Source organism: Tetranychus urticae, chromosome 2 (assembly GCF_039701765.1).
Source record: "Tetranychus urticae isolate SD_2017Ah chromosome 2, NJAU_TeUrti_SD_1.0, whole genome shotgun sequence".
Lineage (NCBI taxonomy): Eukaryota > Metazoa > Arthropoda > Arachnida > Trombidiformes > Tetranychidae > Tetranychus > Tetranychus urticae.
Window position 1 is genome coordinate 1351631 of NC_142959.1, and position 17492 is coordinate 1369122.

The 17492-nt window shown below is 33.6% G+C and overlaps 2 protein-coding genes across 2 annotated transcripts; one reads left to right on the plus strand and one right to left on the minus strand.

The window, feature by feature from the left end:
• The first annotated feature begins 776 nt into the window (after positions 1-776).
• Positions 777-10937, plus strand: LOC107363596 (receptor-type guanylate cyclase Gyc76C). The gene is made up of 2 exons (XM_015930842.3): positions 777-5731; positions 10485-10937. The coding sequence occupies exons 1-2, from the start codon at positions 1873-1875 to the stop codon at positions 10802-10804; spliced, it is 4179 nt and encodes a 1392-aa protein (XP_015786328.2). The 5' UTR covers positions 777-1872; the 3' UTR covers positions 10805-10937.
• Positions 8456-17487, minus strand: LOC107363598 (uncharacterized). The gene is made up of 6 exons (XM_015930843.3): positions 17136-17487; positions 16511-17054; positions 14566-14728; positions 13774-13934; positions 12794-12919; positions 8456-10332 (listed from the first exon to the last, which is right to left on the minus strand). The coding sequence occupies exons 1-6, from the start codon at positions 17183-17185 to the stop codon at positions 9808-9810; spliced, it is 1569 nt and encodes a 522-aa protein (XP_015786329.1). The 5' UTR covers positions 17186-17487; the 3' UTR covers positions 8456-9807.
• Positions 17488-17492: the final 5 nt, after the last annotated feature.

A 17492-nucleotide genomic window follows, 5' to 3' on the forward strand; every position in this document is an offset into this window, starting at 1 on the left:
CTGATAACATTATTTGATTGATTGGGTGAAAATGTAAATAGTGAAACGAGATCAATAGGAATAAAATGTTCAAGTTTCAATTTGATCAAATATTGGATAGATATTTGTGATAAAATAAAAAAAACAGCAACTCACATCTTAGTTCATTGATCATGATTTCAACAGGTGATCCATCCATGATTGAAGTTAGGTAACAACAGGTACAAGATGTAAATTCATTACTGTGTTTACAACATTATGTTAATCGGTTTAATAACAATTTGGTAAGCCAACAGTTATCAGTTTGTCCCTGAAGTTAACCGGTAGCAATTAATAGAGTGAATCATGTGAATATCATCTCGACATTGAATTTATACCTTACATTTACAACATTGTATGGCTTGATGAGTTGAGATTACTTGTTGGTTGGTTCAAGAGATTACCATGAATCTATCTGTATGAGACACTTTGATTAGAACAAGCTGAATTAAGGTAAGATGGTGAGAAGGAAAAGAGAGACAGAGAGAGAGAGAGAGAAACTAACAGTAAAAGAGAGCAGAAGAGAAGGTAAAAATGTCTTTAAAATGAGTTGGTAAAAAAAACAAAATGGAGATGAGCGCGAGAATCATAATGAGAATAATGAATTAAATCACATTTATTAGACGGAATAATTAAGCACACAGTTAATTTGTGGTTGAAATGGCACAATGGAAAGATGAAGAGCTGAGAATAATCTAATTAATTGATAATGTTGAAGTGAAAACTTGAAACAAACTTATTACAGTTTTCAATTTAATTTTCTCAAACCTTGAAACAAAAGTTCAAAGCAGAAGAAGACGTGAAATAAGAGAAAGAAAGAAAGACAGAGTGACAAACTTCATTTACGAAACGCTCCTTAAACTGTCTCTTCTCACTTTCCTTTCTTTTACCCCCTTTAGTTTGCTATCTCTCTCATTCTCACTCTCTTCCTGATTCCTCCCCCAACTCTCTCTTTCTTTTTTTGTCTTCTGCTTCTCTTTTTTTATATCACATGAACGAGAGAAGAAGTTTTTGAGATTCAACTTTTTCTTCTCCTCTCTCTTTTTTTCCCTTCAGCTCTTCGCCTTTTTTCCTTCACAATCAAGTACTTACCTGTGTATTTATGTTTCATTGTGGTTATTTGATTGTTTACCTGTTAATATATATTCTTCCATGATCAACCTTTCCTCATCTTCAATCTGTTTTGGCATAAATATTGTTTAATCCTCTTCCAACTACCTCATCTTGTTCATTTGGTTACCCATTTTTTTTGCAACATTTGCTGCTGTTGTTATTTTTGTTAGTGCCTTTTGTTTATGCTGTTGTTTCATACTGTATATTTTAGTGTGTGAAAATCAACAGTTTATTTGCTTATCATCGCACATCATTCTGTTCTTCTTTCAGCTCTTATCAAACATTATCATGATTTACTAATGGATATTTATCATCTTTGGGTTACCTTTTCATTTTCTCTTTTCAACTTTTCATCATAGTTATTTATTTCCATTATTTTTTCTCTCTCTCACACACTCTTTCTGCCTTTCTCTTTTTCTCGTAATCTTCACTTCAAACTCAATCTGAACGATTCATCCTCGGAATTTAATGATAGTGGTTCACCCCATAAGTGCATCATCATTGATAGTTTTATATCTTTCAAATGGTCAACTCAAAGTGTCAAATGTTAATTACGTTGAATTTACCATCTTCGACTATTATAAGTTTAATATTCAACAAATCAACATCAGTTTGACAACGCGTCACTATATTTTTAGTTTTATCAGCATCTTAATCATACTTTCAACAAGTTCTATTGGTATCAACACCACCATCACCTCTGCCTCATTTAATAACTCACCTAATTCAAGATGCCTTTAAATGTTTGCCCTCACGACAACTCAATCAACCTTATCCCCGGAACTTTCCTCACCAATTCCAGCTCAACAGTATCAACAGTCATCAGTGATGATTACAACTACTGGACCCATTGTATCAAACTGTGTCCAACCATCAGTAAACTTCAATCACAATCAACAAGTGAGTTCCACAGTATCATTGAAAACAGAATCAACAGAGTTATCTTCAACAGCATTAGCAACCACAACCTCAACAGAATCAACAAATACGTTTTCAATGAGAAGCAATTTTGCTCCAATTCAAGAAACTGCCCTGACAGAAAGAAAACCGCTGTCAAACCCTGTTGTTTCCGTTGTCGTCGGTCAACAGAAAAAAAGTTGCAATTCATCAAATCGACTTGTAGCTGCCATTACTGTAATAAATACCATTCCCGCCACCTCATGTACCAACTCAAGAAACCTACAAACTTCACAAGACTTTTTTTATGTAAACCAAGCAAAGATAATTTCCAATCGCTATTACTCGAAATCAGCCTTTAACCATGGATACTTAATGAAGGCAATCAACAACAGGTTACTTATTGCTAACCTAACCTTGTTCCTTTTTCTCTTAACAAATTTCCCAGCGGTTCAATCAACCATCACGGTTTCCAATAGATTTGGATCAAGTAACAATCTTATTCCTCATCAACCAATTAATAATAATGATGTCAACTCCTTATACCATCAACGATCGGCCCTATTGTCTTCATCTTCATTACCATCTTCATCATTTAGCTCATCGACATCATCTTTACAGCCATCTGAACCATCTAACTCTCACTCTTTACCTTCACCTTCACCTTCATCGTCACCACCATCGTCATCTTCCTTTTCACCTTATTCTTTAGGAGCTGTTTTAAACGGTGTATCGCCCAACGATAGTTGCCCAGCTAATCTGAGTTTTGATTGGAAAACTGATTGTTCCGTGGGACCAGTCCTTAAAATTGGATACTTAACCAACATCTATGGCAGAGCAAATCCTAAACGTCAAGGACTGGTTATTTCTGGAGCCATTACATATGCCATTGAAAAAATTAATTCCAATTCAACCTTTCTCAATGGAACTCGACTCGAATTTATTTATAATGATACTTTAGGAGAATCATTACAAAGCACGGCAGCCATGCTTTATCAATGGTCTAAAGGTGTGATTGGTTTTATCGGCCCAGAAGATTCATGCGATGTTGAAGCAACAATTGCAGCTTCTCTAAAACTTCCAATGATCAGCTATAAATGTGCTGACTCTAAAGTCTCCAGGAAAGATTTTTATTCAACTTTTGCACGAACTTATCCACCAGACACCCAAGTGATTCGATCTGTGATAGCTCTCCTCGGTTATTACAAATGGATGAAATTTTCCATCATTTATGAAAATACACCTCAGTACACTATTGTCGCTAAAAGTTTAGCTCGTCGCGCATCATCTGTAGATTTCACTATAAATTCTGAAAGGCCTTTTGAAAATTTTTTCTCCTGCTGTGAAGATAAAAGGCCTTGTTGCCAGAATCCATTTCTCTCCATAATCGAGGAAACCCATAAAAGTACCCGTATTTATGTCTTTCTAGGTGGCATCCGAGATCTCATTAAAATGCTTCTTGTCTTGAGAATAAAAAATCTACTCGAAAATGGTGAATACATGATTATCTATGTTGACTTTGAATCTTATTCAGAAAGTCATTCCTATAAATATATCTGGCGAAGTGAGATGAATAAAGATGATGTTAGAGCAACTTTGGAAGCGGCCCGATCTCTCCTGGTAATTGTTCCCTCTCCTCCTCGCGGCCAAGACTATTCAGATTTTGAGGACAAAGTTCGCTTCTATAATGGACAACCACCTTTCAATTTTCCTAGGCCTTTCGACGGACTTAACATGAAGAAACACATCACCATTTTTGCCTCTTATCTTTATGATGCTGTTATGTTGTACGCTGAAGCAGTAGCCTCCATGTTAGCTGAAAAAGTGTGTCCCAGGAATGGAACCGAAGTGATCAAAAGAATAATTGGAAGAAAAAGATATCAATCGGTTACTGGAACATGGATGTTGATTGATGAAAATGGTGATGTTGAGGGTAACTACACAGTATTATCCCTTCTTCAGGCCGATTCCGTTGTAAATTTGACTGGCATTCGAAACATAACTTTTCACCATCTTATGCTTCCAGTGGGCTCATTTGAGTACGATGAAACAACCAATGAAACAATCTTTCGATTAGATAAAGCAATTGCCTGGGTTTCTGGTAAACCACCTGTTGATGAGCCACCATGCGGATTCGATGGGTCCAAGTGTTTAGGGCCGGAAAATAATCAGCGAGAGATAATTGCTGGAATACTTGCTGGTCTATTTATTACAACATTTCTGATCACTGCAGTAACTTATCGAAATTGGAAGTATGAACAAGAAATTGCTGGTTTACTTTGGAAGATTCAGTTACGTGAATTAAATCTATATTACAACGAATCAAGTCCTCTATCCACATCTCGAGCGTCTCTTGGTTCGGTTGTATCTGGTGAATCAAGGCTTTTTCATCAAGCTTATACTCAGACTGCAATCTATCGAGGAACAATTGTCGCTGTAAAGGAGTTGAGGTTCAGTCGTAAATCAATTGACTTACCACGCGAGATAAAAAAGGAGATGAAATTATTGAAAGAAATTCACCACGATAAGATTAATCCTTTCATTGGTGCTTACATCGAACCTAATTGTGTTTATATCGTGACAGAATATTGTGCCAAAGGAAGCTTACAAGATATTCTTGAAAATCCCAATTTCAAATTAGATTGCATGTTTATTGCCTCTCTTGTGTTTGACCTTATTTCAGCCATGATTTACCTTCACGAATCAGATATCAAAGTTCACGGTAATTTGAAATCTACCAATTGTCTGATAACATCTCGTTGGGTACTTCAAGTAACAGATTTTGGTTTACACCAGCTACGAAAATCAGCTGATCAAGGCTCAATGGTTAACTCAGACAACTATTACCGTAATTTATTGTATACAGCACCAGAGTTACTAAGAGAGCCTCAAGTAAAGGGAACACAGAAAGCTGATGTTTATGCTTTTGCAATTATTTTACACGAAATTATTGTCCGAGAAGGTCCATTTAACCTCAATTCAGAAGAGAACAAGTTTACACCAAGTGACATCATTGCCAAATTAACCCAACAACCAACTGGACCAGATGATTTACCCTTCAGGCCTAATCTAGTAATTTTACAATGTCAAGAGTATATTATTAATACAATGAAAGATTGTTGGTCTGAATATCCTGATTTAAGGCCAGATTTTCGTACAATCCGTACTCGTCTTAAAAAGATGCGTGTTGGTCTGAAAGCAAACATTATGGACAATATGATGGCAATGATGGAAAAATATGCTAACAATTTGGAAGAATTGGTTGAAGAAAGAACTGAACAATTAGCTGAAGAAAAGAAGAAAACTGAATCCCTTTTAGATAGGATGTTACCTAAATCAGTTGCTGCTCAATTAGTTAGAGGTGAAAGTGTCTGTCCAGAATCATTTGACGCGGTTACCATATTTTTCAGTGACATTGTCGGTTTTACTGCAATGTCAGCTGAATCAACACCCATGGAAGTTGTAAATTTTCTCAATGATTTGTATACTCTGTTTGATTCCATAATCACTAATTACGATGTTTACAAAGTGGAAACAATTGGTGATGCTTACATGGTAGTTAGTGGTTTACCCATCCGAAATGGTGATAAACATGCCTCCGAAATTGCTTCCATGGCTCTGGAATTGTTGGATTCTGTTAAAACATTTAAAATCCATCACAGGCCCGATGAAACTCTTCAATTACGTATAGGCATTCATACAGGTAACTATACATTTCATTTATCTGTCCCTCTAATTGTGATGATATCTTGTGTCCAATTTAAAATGATTAATCTTCTTAAAGACAATCTAACTTTACTTTTTGAATTTGTGTTTAAAATGGTAAACACTCTTATCAATAAAAAAAAGTTATCATCACTCACACAAGTGGAGAGTCCATTCATTATAATAATCAACCAATCAATTTGAGGCAATCACTTTGTTGAACTTTGTTTGCCTTTTATATTTCAATCTACCTCAAGGATTCTGATAATAATCTTGTTGATCATCTGTCAACTCATCTTGATGACTTTTTCACTTTAGTCTTCATCATATTATACCATTTTAAACATTTACTTTGACATGATCACCTTCATCTTTAGTTTTTTTATTAAATTTTTCAACCTTTTTCAACTTGCTGATGATGAAGAAAAAAAAGCAACTGAAAAAGCTGATCAACTTGAACAAGTGAAACAACAAAACAAAAGATAATTGTTTACCTCTTCCGGGCTTATTCCTTGAGATATTTATTTCACTGCTTGTTTGCCTGATTCAGTTGATACTTGACAAAAACCAATTTTGATGAAACTCTGTTACTAGGGTCATCTCAAGTTGCTCATTTATCCCATCACTTGTCCAATTATTCAGTTTAAGGATAACAACTGATAATCTCACCTTTTAAAGTAACTCTCAGCAAATATTGACACCATGTAAAAGCATGAAAACTGTTTGCATTAATTTGTTTCGAGTTATTCCAGTAATGCTATTTTTTGCACGCAAAAACCTTATTGTATAACTCGTTGTTAAATGAGCAACCATTACAGTTAAATATTCAAATCATTGGAAGAAATAATTTAATGATTTTGTTTTATTTCTTTCATCAAATGTTGAATCACTGAGAAACTCATGTTCAACATGTTCACAAGTTATCACCTTTTTTACTCAATCAAATAATTTATTGTCTTCATTACCATTTGATTAGAGCAACTCTTTTTTTATGGTTCATTCCCATATACAGTATTTCAGTATTTCAAAGCTACAGGGAAATACTTTGGTCAATTACAGTAAGCATTTAATGCTCTGCTCTACAATCAATTAACCACCGTTGACTTGATCAAATATAACCAGTTACTTGAGTCAATGTGTAACTTCAGTTACTAACCAACCAAACATGGGAAGGCAACAAAAAAAGCAAAACATTTCAACTGAAAATAAGAAACTTTCATCTCCATGTAAACAAGATAGACAATAATGAAAATTGACTTGCAAAATTGAATTACTAATGTTAATTGAGAGACACAAATGATTCAACTATTGATTATTTCATTTATTTTGATTGAAGAAGAGGCACAAAACATGGTGAAAATAATCAACAGCAGAAACAACATCAACAAGTATTTCTTTGAAGCGATTCATTTCAAATGATTTTTCTTCATTTTCCGAGCTTCACCATTATTCATGGTCAACCAAATTTCAACAATTGATTATTGGAGAAGCTAATAGTTTGAAATCAATCGCTTATCAAATTTTAATTCAACCTGAAATGAAAAATTATTCAAGCAAAGCTAAATACCATTTAACTGTAATTGCATTACCTTTCATTTTTATGGTCAACTTCAATCTTTCCAGTCTATTATTAAAACAAAAATTGGATGAAATGTTATCATGAAAACTTTGCTTAATAATCAATTTCAGACTCTATTCCATTCTGTTGACCGTTTTTCAATCGATTTTCAAAGTAATCGTAAAAAGATTGAAAAAGAAATGATGACTTCCTGAAATGACAATCTTGCCATTTGTATTGACAATTAATAGTTTCATATTACAATTGCTTCTATTTTGGAAACAATCAGCTTTGAATTTAATACAAGTTCAACGTTTCAACCATTATTGATATAATCATTGTTACTACCGATCATTATCAGGGTCGTTTTAAGCTCACTCACAAATCAAATCAATGATAAATTGTAACATTAAACAAAACGATTATGATCAATAACCCTGATGATTAAACTTGATCAACAAGTAAACCCGTTAACTGTTTGCAATTATCGCTAATCATAACATGTTAATGTTGTCTTTCAATCTTAGTTGTCATCTTTTCCTTATTTCAGTTGAATTGTAAATCAACTTTTCTTACTTTTTCCCCATTTTCCTCCCAAGAAAAAAAAGAGAAGTCCAAATTTACCTTGAGATTTTCAATTAACCAAAGACCTTGTTCACTCTTTGATTGTTCAGTTTTTAAAACAAACTCTTTCAATTTAACTATCACTTCTGGACACAACAATGAATATTCAGCCGTAAATAGATTTTCTGCTCAAATTGTTAACCTTGACATGATTAATAAAACAGCGCAAATGAATGAACAAGAGAAGCAAGAATCTTAACACTTTATGATAGATTGACCTACAAATAGTTGATAGTAAATGCGAGAATTAGAGAGAAAAATTGAAAATTTGTTTGGTTTTAAGCTTTCTTTTCAATTGAAAGCACCAAAAAAGATAGTAATTGAAATATCGATCAATCAATTTTGATTAATGATGATGACCATAATTTGTTTTTAGTTTACATGAATTTTCACACAAAAATTCACATTACATTACCAGAATTTACCAAATTGTAGGTTAATTTTCTTTAGGCCTTTAGATATTACAATATAATGTGAAATTGTTTCTGATGTGTGACATAATAATGAAAAAGTTAAATTGAATAATGAAACTGCTCAAAATAAGATCATTGAATCGCTTGTTTTATTATTGGCATTGGTTAAAGAGCGCGCGACATGGAAAAGGTGCGCTTTTGTTGTTTATAATTGTATTTTTCATGCCTTTACACTCTTTTTTTACAGTTGTCCAATTGAAATGGTCAATTAAGAACAATGTCCAAGTAAAAAAAACTGAAAGATTTTGTTTAGTAAGCTTGCTTTGTTTTGTTTTCTCATGAAAATTGATGCAAAAATAACAATCATGAAATTGTCAGAGTTGAAATTGATTGAGCTAAATATCTTTTTGCTTTGCTTTGTGTGGTATAATTATGATTATAATTATAATCGAGTTGCTTGTCAGATAATCGCAAAAAATGGATTCCTTTTGTTTTCATTGGATTTTTCCTCAAAACGGGAAGACAGCATATTTTTTGCTTGTTGATGTATTTTTAAATGTTAATTGTTTTTCTTGTTTCTCTTCCTCTTTCTCTCTCTTGAGCTAATGTTTTGATTGGTTTGTCAAGTCTTGTACAAACTCAACTTCCAAATTTGTTGACAAAATTATGATAAAGTTAACTTTGTTGAGATGAAAAAACAGGAGTGAAAATGGTGTATTAAGAGTAGCTTGGCGCTTGGTTGAGTAGAAAAAAGCATCGAAGAAACACAGATTTTAACACCGGGATTGGTAGCCTTTTCAACGTCGATATTTCCACGTCAAATTTAGGTTGATTATGCTTGTTGCTGGAAGATTACAGCTGGACCAGTGAAAGCTTCAGAGTTGAATGGTCAAAATGGACAAATTTTCAGTTTCTTTTGCCGATTATCTCGTTGTTGGTTGCATCTTTTTGGATCCAAGTAGAAACTCAGATTCCTGTTGTTAGGCAGCTTTAACGTTCAAAGATTAGAAGTATTAAAAAGGAGAAAACAAACGTATTTTGTAAGAAAAGCTTAGAAATGTAGCAAGAGAAAAAAGTGAGTGAGATTGAGTCATCAGTAGCAAAAGGGGGCAGAATGTGCAAAAGGGACTGAAAAGATTGGTGAATAGCGCAAATTTTGTGAGAAATGAGTGAGTGAGTAAGTTTGTTGGTGTGTTGTTGTAGGTGAACGCGTATACAAAGTTGATTTGTTTCATTAAAATTGCAAAAATTTTGTTTTGTTTTTCTCTTGGACAGAAGGTTGATTATCAAAGGTGAAAAGGTGGATCAGTAGTGGTGGTAAATGAACTGGATAAGGAAATGACGAGTATGAGTAGAAATAAAATGCTTCAATGAAATGGATGTTTCAGGTCATGTCAATTGTTGCTTGGTATACGAGTCATTTTTTTAATGTGAGTGTGTGAGTTGTGTGTATTTGCGTATAAAAATGATTAAATTGAATCAAATCCTTGGTTTATATGCAAGTGTTGGTGAAACATCCATGTCTGTACATGCAATGGGTGATGAAATTGATGGATGAGATGGTAATGATGATGCTCCTGTTGATGACCCGGTTGTTGGTCCACTGAGTACGCTTGTTGTTGGGGAGGTTGAATCACAGATTAAACTTGAGGGTCCACTTTTGTTTCCATTTTCTTTATCTTTTTTGGAAGAACTTCGACGAACTAGTCTTTTCTCTTTGGATGAAGTTCGTCTTATAACTCCTCCACCAGACCCACAGTTTTTATTATTGGATTTAATTGTAGAGGAAGGAGCAGTCGGGTGTGAATGAGAATTAGGATTAGAAAGGTTTGATGATGAACTGGGAACATCGATTTCACCAGGATTTAGGAACCATTCAGAACGAGTTTTCATCCTTTGGGTTTGTCTTTCGTGTACAATTGGAAGAAATGATAAAGATTTTGTACTTTCTGCATAACGATTAACTTGACGAAGTTGCTCCAAGTTTAAGCTGTCATCTTCGTGCTGTGAAGAGAAGAAGAAAAAAAGAGAGAAAAAGTAGGATGAGAATATAATAATTTCATGATTGAATCATTAGTGAAAGGAAATATCATCACAATTTTATCGAAAAAGCAAAACATTAAAAAAATCTCTCTTTCATCACTTCTCATTAACAGGTCCAGTTGTTGCTGGTGTTGTTGGTTCAACTATGCCTCGATACTGTCTATTTGGTGATACAGTGAATACAGCTTCAAGAATGGAGTCTTATGGTGAAGCACTCAAAATTCATATAAGTCCACAATGTCGTAATCATTTAACTAAACTCGGTGGTTATTTGATCGAGGAAAGAGGTTTTGTTAAGCTGAAAGGCAAAGGTGAAATATTAACCTATTGGCTAGTCGGTCATATTGATGGCATCCAAGCTCGTCGTGATGTATCTGGAAGTCAAACTGAATACAATAGTCTACCAACAGGATTGTTTGCTGAATTAACCTAACATAGCTTAATTAAAGCAAAATTTATAGTGAAATGTGAAAAATAAGCTTATTATAAGCAAAGTAATATTTTAAAACAAAAGAAAGAGAAATGTCTTGAAAAATATTAAAAAAAATATTCATTCTTAAAGCTCATACATTTAAGTTGTGTTTATTTGAATGAAATAAGAAAACATGTGAAAATGGTTCTTTTTCTGAATAAAAAAAAGTTTCATTTCTTTAGCAAAATGTTTTAGGAACTTTGATAAGCAAACTAGCAAAATAGTTGATGGATTAGAATAGTTTAAAGTATAAGAAATTGTTCAATTACAATGACACTAAAAATGAATGAAAAAAATGATAAATGTTGCCCATGATGACAAAATTAGCTCAACAAAACAAGTCATCTGGATAATGATGATTCCAATTTCTGTTTTCTTATACAAGAATCATTAGATATACCAAGTTTTAATAATAAACCAATCCCTCTAAAAACATGGTAAAACACACGCCCTGAAGATTCATCTTTGTTTTTCTCAGTTTATTCAGTTTAGCACCTTCTTCCTTATCCTTTCTCCTCTCTCCCCTCTTTCCTTTCCTATCATCTCTATTCATTTACTTCATCTTCACAGAGGGATAGATTTTTGCTGTTAAAAGCTCTTATCTCCTTCCCTCTGGAATCACCAAAATGTGTACATGAGAGGTTCAAAATTGAGCAACGAAATGGTGAATAGAAGAGGAAAAGAAAGATGAAGAGAAAGAGATGATAAGCTGGTTCATCAATTGAGTAAGAAAGAAGCTATAGTAGATATAAACTTTCAATAAAAGGTCAGTTTGGTTCAAATTAAAAAGAGCAAAAAAGAAAAATCAAATTGATGAGGAGAAAAAAGAAGATTCAGAAGATTCAGAAGGATGAAGAGCAAGGTGCGACTGAAAACAATAGAGGCTAAGCGGGGCGTTGAATCAGTAGAAATGGCTAAATGGAACGTTAAATAAGGCTCATCAGTCATTTTAAGAGGGCGATTAAAGTGAATACAATGCAACATCCTCTTCCAATTTAAATCCACCTTTGTTCAATTTCTTTACCAGTATCTTTACTCAGGCTCTCTCTCAATTCAACTCATCATTTATTCCTCTTTCCTTTTTCTCTTTCTCTGAATAATATCAAGTGGATATAATCTAGGGTACATGATAAACATTAAACAACACATAGAGAGCAACTCTCATGTGAATGGAAAGATTATTATCTAAATGAGCCGGTTAACGGTTATAAATGAAATGAACGTGTGTTTTTCAATTGAAAAGTGATGTTACTGAAGCTATTGGTAAGATTGGTTTGATTAATGAAAGCTAAAAAATAAAACTAATTGCAAATCATGAAGACAAGCTTATTTGTTTTGTTTCGCTTTCTGATGAAATCAGGAAATTGTAAGTGAGATTATTAAGGAAACTTGATCAAAAATGAGAAAATTTTCTCTTTCAATTGCTGTTTGTTTGTTTGTTTGTATCTCACTCTCTTTTTCTATCCATAAATGGGATGCAAAGAGAGGAAATGAAAGATGATGATGATGAAAATACGGATAAGAAGAAGGAGCAGAAAATAGTCTTTCTCTTGGTTACTTTTCCCTTTGCTATAACAGCACACAACCTTTGACGGTTGCCAAAAAAATGGTAAGAGATGGTGAAAAATGCGAAACGATGTGTACTCTTGTAAAGATTTCGGTCACCGCAATGAATAAACCAAAATTGCAAAATTCTAATCACAGGCAAAGGACTTCATGTTAGGATGGTTAAGATGTTTATCATGAAAAAATCATGGACCTTTAACAAATGCTAACGAGTGAGAGAAGGAGAGAGAGAGATTGCCATTTTTCTTAATCATTTCATGGAGAGAGTCAATAAGCAAACGATTGAGAGAAGATAGGTGATGATGATTGTGATGATAGTGATGATGAAGTAAAATGTGTACCAGTCGTCGCCTTATGAACTTGTTTTCTTGTTTTCCTTCTTACCTCTTGCATATCTTGTGATTCATGCATTAATTGTTGAGGATAGTGATGGTGATAGATGGGTGATGATGTGGTGATTATGGTTGGTGATGTTGTTGCGGTAGATGGGTTTGACTTGGTCGTTTTAACCTTGTTTTGTTGATTATTTATTTATTTATTTATTTTTGGGTAGCAAGTTATTTTCGTCATTCACCAAAAAAGTAACCGTTTTTGTGATGAAGAGGTAAGAAAAAAATGGATTCATGAAAAAAAGAAAAGAAAAGAAAAGGTCAGTCATGTAAGAAAACAAGTATGGGTAATGATGATGATGAAGGGAAGGAGGAGGGGGAGGAGGAAGAAAAAGGAAAAATGATAAAGTGCTAATGCTTATGATCACTTGAAAATGTTTTTTACTGATTACTTATTATCACTAATGTTCACTAATCACCGATAGTTATCTTTATTATTACTACAGTTGTAATGCTTGTCAGAATTAAAAAGTTGATATGAAATATCTGGATACATGAGTAAGATCATCTCGTTACAAAATTATCTTATAATCTTATATCTTATAAATGTGTGTGCATGAGTGTTTGCTGTAAAGCTAAAGATTAATCTATTCCTGACTGCTGGTTATAATGGAATGAGCTTTTAAAATTTATTTGCATTGCAATAATTTGAGACTCATTGGCATCCAATCTATACTAATTAAATATAAATGCATGTGCTAGGTGAATAGATATTTGCATAAGTAAACTTGAATCCTATTCATTGACTCGTAATGACAAGCAATTATATTCGTTAGCTCAACGGTGAGACATAAAGTAAATTGTTTTCCTATTGCATAAGCACTTTTGAGCTGGTTAATTTAATCGATGATGACTTGGAACTGAAGATGCAAAATAATTGCAATTTGGTCGTTGTTTTTGTTGATGATGGTGATGACAGAGACAGAGAAAGAGAAGTAAGAAAGAGATTCAAAAGGTATGGTTAATTATGAATACCTTGAAGAAACTTTCCTCCAGTGACATGCTTAAACGAGCATAAACATCATCAGCTAGGATGGCTCCTTTGTCAACAGCTTTACAAGCAGATGATGAAACTTCGGATGCGGAGGAAGGACAGAGAGTAGGTGTACTTTGACATTCTTCACATGATGAAATTGCTGTACCGGGAGTGATAAAGGTAAGAAGAAGAGACATTAGTGAATGTTGAAGATGAAAAGTTAAAGGATTGGTCAGTAAAAGTCAATGCAACTCAGCGTATGTTTATCTTTCTAATCATCAGCATCCAGATACTCTTCATCTGATTTAACTCATGAAATTAGTTAAAAAAAAGTGGCAACTGTTGGTTAAATCAACATGATACTGAGGAGGATTTGGAAGATAAAAATGATGAAGAGTATGAAGGAAAGAGCGAGAAAAACTTGGCATTTTAGAGGGTTAATGGCTAATTTTTGTTTCTTGGGTTATCTACAAGATGGGCATTACGTGGCAAGAGATGGAGAAGATAAAAAGAGAAAGAAAGAGTTAACAGAGCGTGTTGCTGTTATTCTTGGGTAACTTTTTTTTCTATTCAATTTGCTATTGAATTTAGTTAAGTTTATTTGGCTCTTTTTGTCTTCTTTCTAACCTTAACTTTTAGCACTGATTTGATCGATGATGATATAAAAGTAATGCTCAGTTTTTTGGCCTTAACTGTATAAAAAATCAAGAAATATCATCCTCATGGTATTGTTCATGATGCTCAAGCTGAATTGACAATTGGAGTGGAACGAAGGGTGAATTAATACTTACGAGATACAAAAGAATCTGGAGGGTATTTGAAGGCAAAAATCCAATTCTCTTCAACTTTTAAGACTCTTCCACTAATCCTTGCATAATACTCATAATTTTCTCGACCAAAAAGGTTAGATACACCAAAATTGTCGATCAGGAATTTCATTATCATGGTAGCGACCTGAAAAATAACAAAAAAGATAAAGGTATTAATAATAAATAAATATATGTAAATATGAATGTATAAGGAAGAGAGTTGATCAGTCAATTGAATGATACATTGTTGAATAGGAGGAAAGCAAAATGTATCAAAATTTATAATGGTAATGGTGATGATTTCACCAGCTGAGTGACAAGATAGCGGAAGAGGAAAGAGAAAGTAAGATGGCAAGGAAGAAAAATGATGAGGCTAATGGAATCATCAGTTAGTGGTTATTAGCCAAAGAAATTATTGCTTATATTAAATGCTGCTGACAATAAATAAGATGATGTAAGTATATTTTGCTTTTTGGAAAAGTTCAGAATCTGTCAAATTTTCAGTAAGCACATCAATTGTCAAGAATCATGGTGAGAGAGCAAAGAGAATCCGTTTAGTAACTTAAATTGTCCATAATTTAACACAAAAAGAATAAAATATAATGGTGAATACCCTAAGCAATTTCAATTACATTTTTTGATTTCTTAATACATCGGGTAGGAATGCAAATTGAGCAATTGGCTAGTTAAAGAAAAAAGAAGAATTCAGTGTTTAAAGAATACCCGGAGTGTGGTGAGATTAAGATGAAATTAAGGTTATTATCGCAGGATGAACGGAGGGGACAAATGAGAAGATGAAATGAAATCGATAAATGACCTTATATAATACTGTTTTGTAATAGCCAAGTAACAGTGAAAATGGTGAAACCCGTTCATTATTATCTAATTGACAGAAATGAAAAGTGAAAACTTGTTTGGCCTATGGCCTCTTAAATGGACGTACATAGCTTAACTAATCAATTTAAAAAGTTAATCTCCTTGTTCATCATACTCATCATTCTCTGATGAGGAAGAGAGTAGAGATGATAGAGTGAGAAAGTAATCGGCTACTTAATTTGTTTGATATAAAAGGCTTGTTGAGTCAATAAGTGACCACAGTAAAAAACTAAAGAGTTCAATTTCTTTTCACATTGAAACAAAATTCGGTAAAGTGCAAATTCATAAAAATTGCATCTAAACTAACTACAACAACTCAATGCATTTCAAAGTTTTCCTCGTGTTTCTATCAACATTTATTGTGATGTGTTTAAGTGAAAAGCCGTACGAATCACCGACCACTTATTATAATAGGAAAAGTTCCAGACGCTCGGAAGTATATGGAGATAGACCTAGAGATCGAGGAGTTAGATACAGAGGAGGATACCCTGAAAGTGGATATGGTGGAGGATTCGTATCACATGGATCAGGTAAGGCTTTTGGTTCTGGTTATGGAGGTTTCGAGGCATCATCTTCGAGTGGAGTTGGATATAGCGGTGGTGGTGGTGTTTATGGCTCTAATTTCAATGGGAGAGGTAAAACTAAAGGTCGTGGAAATGGAGCTGGAAGAGGAGGCTACAAGGGTGGCAATGGTGAACGAAAGTTTCCTCATGTAACTCAACGAAAGACACCAACAAGAGGAAGAGGAATCAGTACAACTCAACAACGTAAAATGGGTTTTGTTAGAGAAAATGATTATTAAATTATTAAAAGATAAATAAGATAAATGTAAAGAACAATAGCTTTTCATCCTCAAAACTGGAGGGTGACACATTTGATTGTTCTAAAGATCTGTATGTTTACTTAAACCTCATTAGTACTAGTCAGTATAAACATATCTCAAAAATTTTTCCCTTTGGTTTGATTTATTTTTCAACTGCTGCATAAAATTTGCTTTGAGATATAAGAGGGAAAAGGTAAATGACCTAGAAAGAAAGGTTTCACAGTTTACCTTATATCTGTGGACGTCTTCCATTTTTGCTATTTTACATCCATCGGAAACACAGCTTTGAAGGAAAGACGGAGCAACTGAGACTCCTAAAGCTTCACTTGTCATCCCAGTGTTGGCTTTTTTACTTGTGCTAGCTATTGCTCTGAATGTTCCAAAAAGAAGAACTAATAAATGTTGATGTACTGGCGGTAGAGATGTTATTAAACGATTTATTTCTTCTCTTTTCTCCTCAGTGTCTTCCTTTTCGATTATTTCAAAGAGTCTTGATTCAGCTTCATGGCCAAAAATTCCTCCAGGAAGTTTCCTTAGAAATTTTTTCAACACAGATGCAATAGTATAAACACTAAAATTGTCTATATTTACTAAACGTCCAGTTTGTAAGAAATGGATAAGCTTTTTCATATTAGCTTGATGACCTGGTGCTCTGAAGACATCTTTTTTGTAAGGCCCCTCCTTATTAAGTTTCAATATGAGTATCAATAAAGGTCCAGGGATATCATTATGAATACAGCACACTTGATCTAGAGGAACACCAAATTTTACTCTGAAAAAAATAAATGGATAGAAAGAAAATGTTAATATAAGACAAAGTAAAAAGATTACTGGTTGCTTCAAATGGACATACCTTTCAATGTAATAATTATGATTGCATAACGGCAGAATTCTGCTCAGCATGGTGGAGCAGAGAGTGTCACACAATCAAGTAGACAATAACAGATACACCAACTAGCGAAGAGGTTACTCTTATCCTCCAGGTACAAAAAAGTAAGAACCACCCGCAAACAATTGTAGTTAGAAAATAAGCACAGAAGATCAGGTTATACTTTATATTACACTTTGTACATGTATTTCATTGTTGAATTTTGATCCACTGAAAAAATTAGTAACAAAATCCTCGTAACTAATATTAAAATTTCATTAAATGTAAACTTTATGTTTGCTAGAATACAATCAACACCATACAATGACTACAAATAATCAG

Excerpts from the sequence above, each read along its gene's own strand:
- LOC107363596 (XM_015930842.3), top strand. The coding sequence starts at position 1,873 with ATGTTTGCCCTCACGACAACTCAATCAACCTTATCCCCGGAACTTTCC. Across the intron at positions 5,732-10,484 it reads ACGTATAGGCATTCATACAG|GTCCAGTTGTTGCTGGTGTT; the intron begins GTAACTATACAT and ends TCTCATTAACAG.
- LOC107363598 (XM_015930843.3), bottom strand. The coding sequence starts at position 17,185 with ATGCTGAGCAGAATTCTGCCGTTATGCAATCATAATTATTACATTGAA. Across the intron at positions 13,935-14,565 it reads TCCAGATTCTTTTGTATCTC|CAATTTCATCATGTGAAGAA; the intron begins GTAAGTATTAAT and ends CTCCCGGTACAG. Across the intron at positions 12,920-13,773 it reads TGGAGGAAAGTTTCTTCAAG|GTTAAAACGACCAAGTCAAA; the intron begins GTATTCATAATT and ends CAACAAAACAAG.